The sequence below is a fragment of the Leptosomus discolor genome, chromosome 2 (assembly GCF_034619465.1).
Source record: "Leptosomus discolor isolate bLepDis1 chromosome 2, bLepDis1.hap2, whole genome shotgun sequence".
NCBI lineage: Eukaryota > Metazoa > Chordata > Aves > Leptosomiformes > Leptosomidae > Leptosomus > Leptosomus discolor.
Window position 1 is genome coordinate 22,743,127 of NC_141392.1, and position 16,872 is coordinate 22,759,998.

Here is a 16,872-nt window from a genome sequence, read left to right on the forward strand (position 1 = left end):
CAGCCGGGTGACAGGGGCGACCCCCGGCCGGTGGCACACAGGGGCGCAGCCAGGTTAGGCCAGAGCCGGGGGTGCCCGGTGTGGGGAGGCCCCCACGGCTCAGACTGCAGACGGGGAGGGCGGAGCAGCCCCGCCCCACCGGCGACCTCCGCGACGTCACTGCCTTTCCAGTGCAGAGGGCGGTTCTGCTTCCGGGTCAGCCCCCGTCACTCCCCACCCCCACCCCCCGCGCACACACACCCCCACCGCACCGGGCAGGCTCGGGCGGGCGGTGCGCGGGGGCGGCGGCGGCCCCGGCCATGCGGAGCCGGACCGGGCGGCGGCAGCGGCCGCGCAGGGCCCTGCCTTGGCTGCGGCGGGGCCCCATGGGCCTGGGGCACCCCTCGGGCCGCCGGGGGTAGGGTAGGGTGGGGTGTCCCCAACCCCCCTTCCCCGCGGCCATGTACACCTTCGTGGTGCGGGACGAGGGCAGCAGCGTGTACGCCGAGGTGAGCCGGCTGCTGTTGGCCAGCGGGCAGTGGCGGCGCCTCCGGAGGGACAACCCCCGCTTCAACCTGATGCTGGGCGAGAGGAACCGGCTCCCTTTCGGCAGGCTGGGTAAGGGTCTCCCCCCGCCCCCCCGCCGGCAGCAGGGCCCGACACCACCCCCCATTCCCCGCCTCAGGCTGCTGTTGTTCCCTTCCCGCCTGAGCCTACCGGGGTCCCCCGCCGCAGGGTGGGGTCCCCCCGCGGCTCGTCGCAGCCTGCCGTCACCTCTGCGACACGGGGGCTGCGGGCAGGGCGTGCCCCGGCGGAGTCCCCCGGAGTTGGGGAGGGGATGCTTCCCCCCGCTCCCACCCCGCGGCCGCTGTCACTGGGCCTCCCGCTGGCAGCGACAGCTGGCCGTGTGCTGGGCTCCCGGTCACAGGGACCCGGCGGCCGCCCCGGCCGGCGTCGCCCAAAAGAAAGGGCGGGGACCGGGAGGCTCCGTGCAGATGGTTCGCGGTCCCCGGCAGGGCTCTCTGCAGGGGGGACCGGCTGTCCTTGCCGGGGGCTGCTGCCACCAGCCAGGGCTCAAAGGATTCCCCTTCCCAAGCTCCCCGGGGTTGGTTTCACCGGTGGCTCCCAAAACACCCAGCCCAGCTCGGGGGCTGCACTGTGTCGCAGGGGTGGGGTGGGGCGGAGGGCACCCGGGGACCCCCCTCTCGCATGTCGCAGACCTTCAGGGTCCCAGCGGCGCCGGGTGCAGCCCCCATCTCCCGCCCTGCCTGCCTTGTCCTGCAGCAACGCGTTTGGGGCCGTTTTCATCATTGCAGAGGGCTTCAGTCACCCAGCGTGGGTTGGTGGGGAACACGGCGGTGCCGGTGGCATGCCCCTGCCTGGTGCAGGACAGGGACATTGTGGTGCTGAGCTTACATGTGATGGGGGTGTTTCTATGGTTCGAGACATGTGGGGAACAGGTCTGAGGCAGGCACACTCAAGCCTTGCTCCAGAGCTGAGGCTGGTGGGAGATGTGCCTCTGCGGGAGCTTGGTGAGGATGACAGCACGTCTAGCGCCTGCTTGGAGCAGGGTGAGGGTTATTCCAGAGGCTCTGTGTGTGTGTAGGGCCAGGCCACCCCCACCTCTTCCCCTGCTGACCCTCTCTGTCACACTGCCCGTATAGGGGGCTCCCCCGTGCAGGCTTGTTCCCATGTGCGCTGCCTGTCCCATGGCAGGCAGGGCTGTCAGCGCAGCCACACCAGCCCTCCGCCCCGCTGGATCAGGAAGAGCCCACGAGCAGGGAGGGAGAGTGCCAGGCACTGCCTGCGACTGGGGAGAGCCAAGCCAGGTGCTGGCAGCATTGTAGGGCGCGGCGGGGAGCAGAGATGCACCGTCATTGCCTGCGGCTGGAGGAGAGCCGGCAGGAGCCACAAGGCTGGCAGGTGTCTGTGCACGTTGCCAGCTGCTGTACTGGCTCCTGTCATGAGGCCCATCACAGCAGGTTTGGGATGAGTACACTGCAAACCCTAGAGGAGCAGTGTGTTTCCCTCCTGTGATAGCCCATGTCTGCATCCGACAGCTGACAGGACCCTCCTGGCCTCCCTCCCTGCTCTTGGCCCTGTTTTTTTCCTTCCTGGGGCAATTTTGCAGCACTGGCTGCAGAAACGTCAAAGCAGGAGGAGCCCACTTGCCCCAGCAGCTCTGGGCAGGAAGGCTTTTGCAGCCCCTTTCTTGCAGTTGAGAGCCAGCACTGAAAGCTGTTTCAGATTTGCGAGTCACCAGCTCCAGCACCTCTTCCCTGGTCTCCACATGCCTTTGTGAGTGGAAAGTCCCCATCACATGACGATGCCATCTGGTCACCTCCCAGCATCAGGGTGTCTACAGCAGGCAGGGAAAGACTAGGAGAGGCTTAAGCAGCAAGGATGCTCACACACACTGGCCAGGCACAGCAAGCAGACCTGTACTTTAATGTGGCCAGCAGGCAGGGCCTGCGAGCATCAGGCTTCATTGCAGAACGAGTGCAGTTCTTTGACGCGAGTGGGTCTGCACAGCACATCCAGCCAGGGTGGGCTCATGGCCATCTCTTACTAACCCCTTCCATCCTTGAAAGGAGCCCTGGGGTGGTGGAAGGGCTTCCGCAAGCCCTTCAACATGTATTGCCATGGGATGTCTGAAATTTCAAACCATTTCTCACAGCCAGGACCTGTGGAGAGGGACCATGCTTTGGCACTGGCTTCTTAAACTTATCCTGCTATAGCAGGAGCTGGTTGCTTGAAATCAGTAGATTCAGACCAAAAATAACATGGTTATTTTGGTGCCTCTTCCAGAAAGCTCTGTCTTCTCTGGTACATCTTCCTAAAGCTGTCCTCCTGAGCAACTGTTGCATCAAAGCTGGCTTGGTTTGGTTTTCCTGAAGGTTCTACTTGGTAGAAGCAGACATCAGTTCAGGGAACTGTAGGGATTTGCATTACACAGGGGCTAAGCTAGATCATTTGATATGGGAGAGGGGTAGAAGTGGGGACTCTCAGCATGCACCGCTGCTTCCGTCCAGCTGCAGGGACTTCTGTTGCTCTCACTGATACCCTAATTCTTGCAGGATTGTGCCCTTAAGCTGTGACCTCTGCATCTAATGGAGGAGCAGTTTGTGCTAAGGGGAGGGAAAGGAGGAAGAGGCTGCAGAAGCCTCAGGGAGCAGAGGATGCTGGACTATGCCCTGCCAGCCACAGGAGGATTGCCAGTTTGTTGAGTGCCTTGGCGGCTTTTTAACCCTGCTAAGTGTATGGTGCAGACCTCCAACATGCCTGAGAACCCATTCCCCTTCCTGCCTCCTGGTCCCTCCTTGCAGACCACCGGACTCCACATCGCAGCCCACTGCTTCATGGAGATGCTTAGGAAACAAATGAGGATGTGCCTCCCAGCAGGTCAGAGTTATCCAGCAGCAGTGGTTTCGAAGCAGGTTTCAGCCGTTTCCATCTTCCTTGTTTTGCCGGCCCCATTCCTCTGTCACTGGTGACAGGGTGGACTGACCAGTGTCGGGCAGAGCCCACCCAGAGTGGTGGGATCTCCTTATGGACCTAGATTCCTCCAGGAACCAAGCAAAATCAATAAACTGGAAAGAAATTGAATGTTTTTCACTAATTTCTTTCAGTAAATTAGTGCCTGTCAGTGCGGGCTACACATTGAAGTGCCTGAAGTTACAGATCTTTTCTGGAAGATTTTCAGCTATCTTGTATTTAAAGATTTGTGAATAAAATAGTGACCCAGGTCAGGGCCGTGACTTTGGGATTGAAATGGATATTTGCTCTCTGTGATCTCGCAGCTGCCTGGTCTTTAAGGTAATGTTTGCTCCAGGCCTTTTTTCCCAAGCAAGCACCAAGGAGAATAACTGAAACTCTAAATCTTCTTCCAGGCTCTAAATCACTCCCACAAGCATTTTTTTTCAAGAGACAGTGAAGATGGAAGTGACTGCCACGCTTGAGGGATCCCCCTGGTCCTAGGTCATTTCAAATCAGAGCAGTTTTCCATTATGTTTTCCCTATCAATGCTCTTGTCAGTTGTTGTCACTGGTATTGCCCCAGGCATCACTCGCCTCTTGCACATCCGTGTTCAGCTGCACTGGTTGTGTGGGAGAGGCTGCGGGGTGTTGCCCAGATTTGCGTTACCCTTCAGACGACTGCTGCCATCCTGTCCCCCTCGAGAGAGCCGCCAGCTGAGTGCAAGTGTTCGTGTAGTATGAGAAGGTGAAGGAAGGGAGGCTGTGGTCTGAAGTCCAGTATTGGTAAGGAGGTACCCATTTATTTGGCACTCTGTTTGGCACTTGTGAGGCCACAGCTGGATACTGGGACCAGTTTGGGACTTTCCAGTACAAGAAAGGCATAGACACCCTGGAGTGACTCCATCAGGGGCCAGCAGGGTAGTCAGGGGGACACAGGATGGCAGTCAAGCACTGGGACAAGGACCTGCAGAAGCAGTAGGATCTTCATCCTTAGAGCTACTCTGACTTTGACCAAACAAGAGGTTGGAGCAGAGACCCCCAGAGGTCCCTTCCCACCCCAGCTATCCAAGGGGGCTTGCTGCAGACTGCCAGAGGGGAGCAAGACTCCAAATCTTTGAACATTTCCCAGTGTTTTGCAGTATCAGGTCTGACAGGGAATCCTGCTGTACATGACAAAGAAACATGGCCCTTCCGTAAGCTGTGCTCTTCATATCATGGTGTGCTTCCCTGCATCCTCCTACTGCATTTAAGAGTAACTGAAATCTTGGTTTTTAGAAACTGCCACCAGCAAACAGAGAATGTTTTTGGGTGGCACTGCCAGTTCCTGGCATGAATTAGGAAATTATTGTTTTCCTTCGGAAAATGGAAGTGTCGGATTCAAAACAGACTTAGGTGAATGCATGGTTTTTTCATAACTAAAAGAAACCACAGGAATCAGTACCACCCTAGAACCTGTTTCTGTGATGCAGGGCAAGGAAACGGCTTTCTTTCTCTTGCCTATTGCACAGGTCCTTTTCACCAAGCAGATGTTTCTCCTTCATTAATTGAGAAATTTATCTGACCTCTTTGTTTCGCTTCTTTAGGCCATGAACCTGGGCTTGTGCAGCTGGTGAATTACTACAGGGGAGCAGACAAGCTGTGCCGCAAAGCATCTCTGGTGAAGTAAGAAATTCACTGAAATGTTACATGAGATTGGCAGAAATTTTTCTTCTAACCATTGTCAAGTGTTGGACCCGTTCGGAGGGTATTTCATAGAACAGCTGCCCTGGGAGTGTCCTAGCATGTGCTGTCTTCAGGCTCATGTGCTGCTCTCTAGAGCTATCTGTGTGCACAAAGACGGCTTTGTAACTTCAGGGGAAATGCCATTTCCACTGAGTTACATCTGCTTGAAACCATAGACTGTATTGAATCACATTAGAGCCAAATCAAAAGAAAAAAACCCCAAGAAACTATCTGCTCTTTTTCCTTGTAGGCATTTAATTAAAACCTACTCCTTTTATTCACTGTTTCATACAGAGATGAGACACTAATATGACTTCAGCTAATCAGATTTGTTGGTCAAACAAATGCTTGGAGACATCTCCAGGAAGAGCTCTGGGAGTTGTTTCTGCATGATCAGCTGTGCCGTGGTCTCCTGGGGAAATGTGGATGAGCTTTCGTTGTAGATAACCCTTGTCCCTGTGCAAACTCTGTGGCCATTAGGGCTTCTTCATATCAGAGCTCTTGGTCTCCTTCAAGCGTTTGATTCCATGTTAGTGTCTGTGCTGCCTCTTGCTGATGCAGTCCTGCAGACTGTGTGTGCTGCTCTGAGGGCTCTCCTTTCCCTGCAAAGAACCTGGTGCCAATTGCTTTGTATACAGGAATGAGCAGAGTATTTTTTTAAAGGCACTCACGGCACTCCCCAGCTGGATTTCTGTGTGGCCGATGGTCTGGAGGTAGTGCCGAAAGTGCTTGCACACCTGTTTTTCTCACCTGACGCTTGGCTGACCTTTCAAACCGTGGGGTCAACCATGCATCAAGCTACTTATGAACCCAAGGGACCACAAGTGACATTCCTCAGGGTTCCCAGGGTGTCACTGACTGACTGCCATTTCAACAGAGAGGCACAAATGCACAGAGGGAGTCAGCAAGTTGCGAGCTCTGCTTTTGGCCTTAAGCAGAGTACAGAGCGAGCGTTCAGTGAGGCAGGCAGCTCCCATGACTCTGAAAGAAAACAGGCCTGGGCTCTGCTAACGGGAGTTTGCTGGCATTTCTAGACTTTAGTGCTGAGAGAGGTGTGCCAGAGAGATTGGAGACTGCATGATGCAAGGGGGATCCCAGACACCCTGGGACATGAAACGTGTAGCTGTGTCCCTGCTTTCAGTGTGTTCCCAGTGGTCTTCATCCTCAATGGGGACGCGTGATCAGATCTCAGTGGGGATGGAATCAAGAGCTAAGCCCCAGCACACAGAACATTACTGCTCTGGCTTCCCTTTTGCCTGTTGTGATCACAGCATCCTTCCTGCCCTATTCTGTGTTAGCAAACACACCTCCTCAGTTCTCTTGTGCAGAGATGAGGCAGGGAATGCATCACAAGCTCTAGTTACATGGGAACTTCTCTACTCATTTTTTCATGATATCCATAGTACCTACAAAATGTTTAATGAAAGCGTGCAGGTCTGGTTCAAAGAGCAGTGCTTGGCTGCAGGTTGGGGTTGCCATGATATCTTTAGGAAAACCCTAATGTCAAGGGTCTAAGGAAAATACAATTTAGCACAGACTGTCTGTAAGCCGCTATTCATCACCAAGTGAAAGAGCCCAGTTAATGATTATTTTTACTTATTAGATCATGCCCATGCAGGTAGGGACACTCTGGAGATTAACAGCCTGTCTCTCTTCACTCAGGCTAATCAAGACAAGCCCTGAACTATCGGAGTCCTGCACGTGGTTCCCTGAGTCATATGTGATTTACCCAACAAACTTGAAGACCCCCGTGGCTCCAGCACAGAATGGAATTCGCCATCTCATAAACAACACGCGGACAGATGAGCGGGAAGTCTTCTTGGCAGCTTACAACAAGCGTCGGGAAGGCAAAGAAGGCAACGTGTGGATCGCCAAGTCCTCAGCTGGTGCCAAAGGTTCATTCTCCAGCAAAATGAGTCCCCTTCTTGTTATTCCTTACTCTTTACTTGATTGGTAGAGTCCCAGGGTTTGGCTGAGACCAGCTAATGTCTAGCCTGTCTATGAAGGGATTCATCTACCAGCTCCATGCCAGTCAAGCCATCATAGGGCTCTCCTTTGACTGCTCGGTGGCATGGAGCTCCTGACAAGCATTGTAACATGTGCATGCTACCTAGGACATGGATGGCAGTGAAAGGACCTCCACTTTTCTACACATGTGCCTTAAAATAAGGTTTGCTGCAGGGAGAAGGCAGTAGGGACCAGCAGGCAAGGGGAATGTGGAGAGCTGGAGATAACGGAGTGGAACAGGGTATGGGGAGGAGGGCAGCAGGCAGGGCACCAGCATTCAAGGGCAAGGAGCCCAGCTCCATGCTGCAGCTAAGCCAGGTTTCACTTGGGCTGAAGTACTGCTGCTTGTCTTTCACCCAGATCCAGATGCTTGGTGCCAATGGCCTACCTGTGGTCACACTGAGAGACTGGCTAAGCAGCTGCTAGCTCAGTGCATTGAAATTACACCCAGGCCTCAGGGGAAGGTACCAGACCAAAGACAAGCGATGCAGTGTTTGTATGTCTCTTCAATTTGAATAAGTAAATGGATACATAAGTGATAATATGTCCTTCTTTGTCCAGGGTCATTGCATAGCTTGCTCTACAGAAATAATGAGCTATTAGACAAGATAGCTGGACACAGCTATAGATGGAATGCTTTGGTTACTATTTGCTGTCTGTCAGTTACAGCAGTGTCACCGGCACGTTATCAGAATGGCTTTGTGAAAACTCGCCTTGCCATGCGCACAGCCCGAAGCAGGACCTGGCCTTTTCAAAGGGAACAAGCCCACACATATTACTCATATTTGCAGAGTCACTTTTGATGCAGTCATGCAAAAATCACCAGAGACTTTGAAAGCCAGAGGTGGCAGCAGGGAGGCTGTATGGTAAAACTGTCCGTCATGCTGGCTTCCTTCACTGCTCTACTCTCTTGGCTGTGTTACCAAGAAACATCAGAAGAGTATGCTTATTTTCATCAGGGAGGAAGGGGAGATGAGTCCCTTCATTATGCCAGTGAAAGAATGTGTTTCTGTGTGGTATAACTAACTGTCTGGCAAAGAATCAATCTGGGCAATTGAAAAGGCCATTGCTGTGGTTCGCCACTTTATTCAAGTGTGATCCCATCTTTTCTGCATTAAAGCAGAGTAACCTTTCATATTCATCAGTGTGCTGCAGAACTCAATCTGGGAATTAAAGTGGAAAGTAGAGCCTCATGTTAATCTTCCAGAGGGAAGTTTTAAACGTCTGGGGATTAATTCTGATGAAGAAGAAAGCTTGTTGACATTAATTAGCAAGGCAGATCCAGCTCAGGTACAGCAGCTGACTCGGACAGGTCTAATGGAAGCTTCGTTGGTCCATCAGTAAAAGGAAAATTAAAGGTTTAGGATGTCCTGACTTAAAAGTTGAGATATTTTTCAACTGTGGCTAGAGGTTTTGATGTTTTCTTTGAGAAGGCACAGCTGTCCCACATAAGCTGCTTTGCTGCCTCACTGGGTCGCTGACAGGGTGCACAGTTAAGCTAACCTCCCCCTTGATTCACCATCTGTCCAGTGCAGAACGGGTGCCTACTGATCTTCCCACTGCAGAGGCTTTACTGGTTTACAGAGATGTTGTTTCCCTCCTTCACCCTGTGCACAGCCTGTGGTCATACCAATGCAAGTTTCTGCCTGGCTTTGCTGTGATCAGGGGACTAAAAATCTTGCTCCTCACTCCCTCCACCGAAATTGTGAGTGAGAAAGATGCTTTGATGAAAGGACTTCCTTTCGGTGGGGGATGCTAGGACAGCTAGGGAGTTAGCAGGGCTGGGAAGCTGTGACTCACAGGTATGCAAAGCATGGAGCAGTGGAAGTACCTGCAGGGCTGTGTGGACGGTGACCTTCAAAAGTCGCAGCTCGGAGAATTTTCCAAGGGATGATCCTATCAAATCCCACCTATGCTCTAAACCTGTGTTCTTCCCCTGATGCCCCTTTGAAGAGTGTTTGTTTCTTTTCACTCAGCATTTCCTCAAAAAAAAAACCTTAGTATGAAATTAAGACTTAAGTCATCAGTTTTAGTCCAAAAAGTTAACTAAACGCCTGAAGACTAGACATAGTGCCAGAGAAATGTTAGTTAATTTTACCTGAGCTAGTTTATCCCTCTTGTGGCACTGTGCCATCCCTTTAACAAATCCCGGAAGGGATACGTTCTCTCTTCATTGCTCTGCAACAGTGGTTTCATATCTGGACTCTTGCAAGAAATGAACAGTGACAGCTTCAGCCAAAATGTGGCAGTAATTAAATAGCACATCTAACTTCTTTAACGAAGAGCTTCCGCAGCAGGGGAAAACACTGACTACGTGGATGAACATTTTGAAATAGTTCTTTTCCTAATTCAGCGATTATTTTAGTAGTAATTTAAATGAACTTGGTGAGCAGGGCAACGCTGTGCAAGTTTGCATGGCTGCCTCTGGCAGCCAGAGAAGCCAGGCAGGGGGAGAAAATCTGAGTCTAGGATAAAAACCCACAAACCTCCCTCCCCAGTTTAAAAAAAAAAAAAAAAAAAAGAAAAATACCACAAACTGCCAAAACCACTGTTCTCCAAACTGCTGAAAAACAGGGAGAAACAAAACAAAGTTCAACAAATGCTGAACTTGTGCGCTACCCCCTCAACCTGCCAGGAAGGCCCAGCTGGAAAAAAACACTGGAAAAGGAAACAAAATCCCCCAAACCAAGGATCTACTTCACTACTTGCCAAGGCCCACATCTGCTGTACGTCCCCTCGCACCTAAATAGGCACCCCGTTGCAGACAAGTCCCAGGCAGGCCATGCCATCTCAGGTACCCTTGGTTCCCATTTGCGTTGGCTCCAGTTACTGGGGAGCCAGATGCAGGTTGGTGGCAGGGACACCCCTCTGCAGAGTCACTGCCTGACACTGAGTAATGTGACGTCCTTGGGCACCAACAGCCCCAAGGCCATGGGTTCTTGCATGGCTTTTTGGGCCAATGAGCCGTGGTCCACTTGGGCCCTGGAAAAGCTCCAGCAAAGGTAGGAGGATCCTCTACCTAATTTTGTCTTTTTCTATGCCAGGGGAAGGGATCCTGATTTCTTCAGAGGCTGCAGAGCTCCTGGACTTCATCGACGAGCAGGGACAAGTTCACGTGATTCAGAAATACCTGGAGAAGCCTCTGCTTTTAGAGCCAGGGCATCGCAAGTTTGACATCAGGTAACCTTTTCTGCTTTTGTAATAATACCAGTTTTCGTGCTGTTTCTTTTTAAGCCACTGAGACTAGAGCTTGTTCTCTCCCCCACCCAGGAGCTGGGTTCTCGTGGATCATCAGTATAATATCTACCTCTACAGAGAGGGTGTCCTGCGGACCTCTTCCGAACCGTATAACAGTGCTAATTTCCAGGACAAAACCTGCCACTTGACCAATCACTGCATTCAGAAGGAATATTCCAAAAACTACGGGCGGTATGAGGAAGGGAATGAAATGTTCTTCGAGGAGTTCAACCAGTATCTGATGGATGCCCTGAACACAACGCTTGAGAATAGCATCTTACTGCAAATCAAACACATAATAAGGTAGCCAGCTCCCTGTTGCATAGGGGAACATAACCCTTCAGCGATAGGGAATGTGTATGGACACAGCTGGGGAAGCAGACAGACTGACAAGGGAAGGGTTTCAGTTGCATGAGTTTGAGATAAAGCCGTAAAAACCCCAGTGTCATTGCTTAATGAAAAGGGACTTCTCTAGGTGCTGTTCTCGCCAGGGTATGTGTCGGCGTGCCTGCATTTTGCCAGCTGTGGCTGGAGAAGGAAGGAGTGAGATCACTTGGTCAGGGAGGAGGGTAGGTCAAAAGACAGAGCTGGGAGCAGTTGAGGTTAAAAAAGGTGTAAGGTGTAAGAGAGGAAATTAAACCAAACTCAAGTCTGCAAGATCTCACTGCTTCCCCCACCGTCAGCAAGCAACAGCACATCTCATTGGCATAGGTCGTCTTGCTCAGTCCGCACAGAGCCAGCTACCTCCTGGGCACAGAAGGTGCCTGGAGAGAGATCTCTGAGGTCACGGTGCCACAGAGAATCCAGGTCTTGCCGAAGTGATCCTTCATGGTGGAATTTACTTTGCAAGTGCCTCATTGCTGTTACTTAGACCACAGAGACATGACACGGTCTTTGAGGGACTTGGAGGCAAATGAGCTCTCAGTGGCAGTTCGTTGGGAACCTGGTGCAGCCTTCTGTGGCTCTGCCTTCTGCTCCAGGCTCTGTGCAGTTGCACATCATGTTTTTCAGCTTATTAATGTCTAATCTGTTAGTGAGGGTAGATGCTGCTCTCCAGCTCTTTGGGAGTTAACCTGGGGGTGTCCCCGTCTGTGTTCTGATGGTTGCACGGTCTCACTTGCAGGGACCTAGTTACCATGACATGTGTTGGATATAGCTTGTAATTTGGGGCAGTCCCAGGGCAACAGGGGACCCCTCTACTTCACTATGCTATGCACATGCCCTCAGAAGCCGCAGCGTGACGGATGTATCTGCAGGGCTTTTAATCTTGGGTTCCTGTTTTTCCCTTCACAGAAGCTGCCTTATGTGTATAGAGCCTGCAATCAGCACGAAGCATCTTCACTACCAGAGCTTCCAGCTCTTTGGCTTTGACTTCATGGTGGATGAGGAGCTGAAGGTCTGGCTGATAGAAGTCAATGGGGCCCCGGCGTGTGCCCAGTGAGTAATCAGTTCCTGTAATACCCTTGTGGTGCCATCATTCATATGCCACACCCAAAACATGGCTGTGTCCCCACTCCAAGTGAAAAAGGTGTAAGAAGGTGAATGGCATGGGAGTTTTCTAGGCTAACCCATACCGAACACTGCTCTAAGTGCCAGTTGATTTAACTTTGTTGCTCCTGTCGGTTTGGTATCCCCCAGCTTCTTTCCCATGGGAAATGGGGCACTCAGCTCAGTTTTTTGACAAATGGGTTTGAATATAACTTGAGTCATTTTTATTGACCCTATTGGGTTGAAGTTATGTTGCAAAATTAACACTTTGAGGGGTAAGGACATTTCTCAGTCTCTCTTGTGGAGCCACTGGTGGCTGGTCTTTACCTGAACGCGTGATAAATGGGTAGCATTAAGGGCAGCAGCTGGAAGTAAGTGTTGGAATTCACAGGCAGCAGGACCCCGGAGCACACTGTGGATGCTGCAGACATTGGCTCAAAGCCTCCACCAGCCACAGCAAGGCTGGGACAGCCAAACAGCCATGGCCGTGAACATCTCTGCATAGGCACAGCAGGCAGTGCCGTCTTACATGATTGAGACAACTGCGGGAGACTAGAAATCTTTGCTAAATGGGCATCTGTGTCTTATGCAAGGCCTGAAAAACAGAATTTGATTAGATTAGTTGTAGACTAAATTATATTAGATCATCTCTAAAAGTAAACAAAAAATACAGGCCAAACCTACCGGATAGCCTGTTCGGCAGCCTTTTCAGAGCTAGGGCTTGGGGAGCTTTCTGTGGCCAGGATGCCCTGTTCGCCATGTGCACAGCGGCGCAATACTGCCTTGCACCTGCGTGTGTCGCTGTATGGGTAGGATTTGGCTGTTGCTGGGTGGATTTGGGTTGCAGCAGTGCCCTGTTTGTTTTGGGCCTCTATGGGTACTTAGAAGTCATCGAAAGCAGCTGTGGCTTCTTCTCTTCAGGTTTATTCTAATTGATAGCACCCATAGCACACAGTTCCCATTTAAGAGACAAAAATTGGCTGCTGAAAGCAGTAGCATTCCCAGGAGCTGAAAAAGTGTCTTACTGTCATGTAGCCCCAAAGGCACAGGGTGAAAGACATTGTTAATCCTAGTGAAGACAGCTTTGGTACTAAAAATGTCCCAGATGCCAGCATGTTCAGGGAGGCTACGCGTGTATTTCCTTCAGCAGAATGTGAAGCTATTGTTAACTCATTTCTCAAACACCTTGTCTCTCTTCTCCCTAATCCTGCTCCTCATGAGCTGTGCCATGGTGAAACACATCCCATACTTCCATGGGGTCCTGTGAAGTCTCTATGCAGAGTCACAAGCTGATGTGCACAGCTGCACCCCACTGCAGCATTCCATCAAACCATGAATGCATCAGAGCAGTCCCTCTGGGGCACATCCCCACATGAATGGGGTCTGCTGCAATAATCACAAGTCCCTGAGCTGGAAGGCCGGTGCAGGGAGTGCTCAGCTGTTGTCTGCCCCTGTGCATCCTGCGGTGACACAAGTCTGGAGCCAGAGGGTGTGGAGACTCTGCTCAGGAGCCTGTTCTGACAGTAAACTTAGATAATGGGTTTTGTGGTCCTGTCTGGCAGCGAGCTGTATTGGGAATGGGAGCACCATTGAAAAAGACAACGGATAGATGGGGTAGACTTGCTGGGGTAGATGGGGAGGCGATGGACAAGATGCCACCCTCCTCCTGTTTGCCACCCTGGAGCTACCTGTAATGGGAGCAGGATCTTGTAGATCCTGCCAGGAAGATGCATGTCTACGTAAAAATTCATCAGGGGCCTGCTGGCTTGTCCTGCCTGAGCATCTGATTCTCTCTCTCTCTCGCCTCTTAGGAAGCTGTATGCAGAGCTCTGCCAAGGAATTGTGGATGTAGCCATCTCTAGCGTTTTCCCCCTCAACGACACTGGGCAGAAGACGAGCCAGTCATCATCGATCTTTATCAAGCTGTGATGACGACAGGAATGCCTCTACTGTGCACAGGGAGAGACTGCACCCATCGGGTCAGCACAGTTTGGTGGCTTATCTCAGTATCATGCCAAAAAGTGATAGAGACAGGCTTCTTATTTCCTGGAAAATCATGAGGAAAAACAACAAAACAGGCATCCACACAGAGCTGCAATGAGCCAGAGCTGCTCAGACAACTCCGCCTGTGTTCACCAAAATCCACTTTAGAAACAGCCGTGTGACTTTGATATCTAAAACAAATCTCTCTGGGAGAACAACAAAATAACCTTAAAATGAAACCCGAACAGGGATACTATAATACTGTATTAGCTCCTCCTTTTCTATAGAGATAACAATGGGTTTTTTAAGGGAATTGAGCGAAGAGTACGATGATCTTCCAGGTTGTCGTGGCTGGGAAGTTGTCCTCCTCCCGCTGTGTTTCTTCTTCCCTCACCTACTGCATCATTAGTGCCTTAGCTCAGCTCCAAATAGGTGACTCCTTTCCTTTGTTCTTGCTCTGTTACGTAGAAAGGAGCAATCTCTCCTGCATCGCAGGATGCCTAAAACCAGGAACACCAAGAATTCAGTTTCCTTAGGTTAATTTCCAAGCTGGTTGGCTGAATACCCGGGCAACGGCTGGCAAAAGGGTGCTGAACTGCAGGCGGTGAATTAACCCAAGCAAGGAAGGCAATTCTGTGTATTTATAGCTATCCCTTTTCCTAATGAGATTTGAATCAGTGTCCATCCCAGTCTGATGCAGTTCGATTCTGTCTAAAAGAGGTAGAGAGATCCCCTCAGGGCTCACCGGCACGCTGTAGGATTTCTAGCGTCACTTTTGTGCTAAGAGTGTTTCAAATAGCAGAAACCCAGTCTCAGTTTCTTCTGAGGCAGTGCAGTGAATTTAGGCTCTTCTCTCAGCTTTCAAGTTCATGCATTTTGAGACCTGAATCTGAAACCTTTCAACTCAAATTATTTTTATCCCATTTGATACAGCCAATTTTATTCTTCTCCATTTGACAAATATTGCAATTTTCTGCCCTGAACACAGTCCACAGCTCGGTCCCAGCTAGGGGGAAGGTGGGTGAGGTTTTGTAGACCAGGAGAGAGATTCCTTGTGTATAGGTTTGCCATGCAGCTGGGAAGGCAAGTGTTTTGGAGGGGAGGGGAGGGGAAGTTAAATTCCTTGAGGTCCCTGAATTTCAGAGCTAAATGTACTTTGAGTATAACCGAAATCCCTGGCATATTGCCCACCATGTGAAGTGTATCTGAATTTTCAGCATGAGCCCAGCACATCCCTCCTAAGCTAGAGCTCTTTGCAGAGCACAGTGGCACTTGTAACAACAGCGGGCTTTGTGGGGGGTGTTCAGGGCTGTGTTCTGCTGCCTCTGACAAGGAAAGAAGGATGGCACCAAAATAAACTGGTTCCTCTTACCCAAAACAAACAAACAAGAAGAGATTGTGGAGGTTACAAGCTTCTGGCTGCCTGTGTGTAATGGGAAGTGAATCAAGCAATGGGATTTCTGCCTCCCTCAGAAGATTGTAGCACTTTGGCATACTCATCTCTCCTCATGACGGAGATTTCACAGGTCTTTGTGCCAGCAGACAATCCTGGCATCTTTCTGTAGGCAGGACTGAAGTGCCCAGGCCTCCTTGGAGTGATGCATTTTGATCATGCTGTCATGGGATGGAAATTTGTTGCAACCTGCTGTGAATCCACAAGTGTCACCATTTCACAGAGGGCCGCTGAAATCTGGGAGGGAACGGAGTGCTTAGCAAAACCCTGCAGAAGCATCACAGAGAGGACACATCCCAGAGAGCCACACAAGCACCTCTGAAGTTGTCAACACCCTGAAGCACGGTGTGGATCCGCATGTGCAGGGGGTGTGGCGGACGCAGGGTGCCCTGGTGCACACTGAGAAGTGGCGGGGAGCAGGAGCTGTGTGAAAACAGGGCTGCAGCTTTGTTCCCCAGCGCTGCAGGTGCTGGCGGGTGGCTTCACTTCCAGCAAGACCCCAAGCACCACGTCTGGTCTCTGGATTTGTGCCTCGTCGAGGTTCAGAAGAGGGGCTATGAACGGGTTAGTTCATGAGATGGGAAGCACTAGGTGATAAGCTGCGAGAGGGGTGTGGGGGAAGGACTGGTGGGTTTTTTTAACCTTACGATAGCACATAGGTGTCAGAATTTCACTGCAGGCCAGTTAAAGCATAGTGGTAACGCTCCAAGGTAAAGCGTAGGCTGTAACAGTTGTTACCGAACTTGTGAAGTTCACCACATCTCCATTGGCATTTTCACATTAGGTCATGTGAGCTTAAAAATTACGCCTTTTTGCTCAGCAAAAGGAAGATCTAACAGCAATCACTCTGTTCCAGGATGTGCCTGAGGTGGCAGAGGAGACACGGGGCTCTCGCAAGCTTTAGGGCAGACGAGCAGAGCATGAAGTGAGAAGGGAAAATTTTTCCCATCGTATTGAAATGAGAAATGCTCATTTCCTGGTGCGCTAGACCCATTCTTCTTTTCCCCTCAAAAGGGAAATTAGAAAACCAAACTACTCCCTTACTGCACAGTAATGTGAGATTCCTGCCGACGATGTGGGATAAGGGCAAGAAGGCTGCCTGGGTGCAGGCAAAAGCAAGGGCCCCCATGGGAGCAGCTGGTACCATTGGGAGGAGCAGTGACTCAGGAGCCTCTGCCTAACTCCAAGGCCTTTTCTTCCCCTTTTTTTCACCCTGGATTGCATTGTGGCACATCAGCAGCTGGCTGGTTTTGCTGCTCAGCTGAAAGTAGGGCTTCAACCTGGTGGTAGAGCCATGACCACAAGCAATGCAGCTATTCATACCCTGGCTTTTCAGCTGGGCTTGGGGGAGATGGTGATTCATGGATGCTTTAATGGTTGGCTTGTTTGCTGAATTTTTCAGAAATAAGCAACGGCCTCCGGAAGAAAACAGCAGGTATCGCATGTATTTACCACCTGCTCTGAAATTGCTCCCCAAAGTAAAGCACAGGAGGTAAATTATAAAGGACAGAGAGCATAGTGCCTAAG

General features: G+C 51.0%; 1 protein-coding gene across 1 annotated transcript; it reads left to right on the top strand.

Annotated features, from left to right (window-relative positions):
• Window positions 1-440: 440 nt before the first annotated feature.
• Window positions 441-15,698, top strand: TTL (tubulin tyrosine ligase). The gene is made up of 7 exons (XM_086482239.1): window positions 441-597; window positions 5,039-5,117; window positions 6,840-7,072; window positions 10,229-10,364; window positions 10,455-10,724; window positions 11,715-11,858; window positions 13,721-15,698. The coding sequence occupies exons 1-7, from the start codon at window positions 441-443 to the stop codon at window positions 13,836-13,838; spliced, it is 1,137 nt and encodes a 378-aa protein (XP_086338365.1). The 3' UTR covers window positions 13,839-15,698.
• Window positions 15,699-16,872: the final 1,174 nt, after the last annotated feature.

Coding starts and splice junctions, on each gene's coding strand:
- TTL (XM_086482239.1), top strand. CDS start 441: ATGTACACCTTCGTGGTGCGGGACGAGGGCAGCAGCGTGTACGCCGAG. Junction 5,118..6,839: donor CGCAAAGCATCTCTGGTGAA/GTAAGAAATTCA, acceptor CTCTTCACTCAG/GCTAATCAAGACAAGCCCTG. Junction 7,073..10,228: donor GTCCTCAGCTGGTGCCAAAG/GTTCATTCTCCA, acceptor TTTCTATGCCAG/GGGAAGGGATCCTGATTTCT.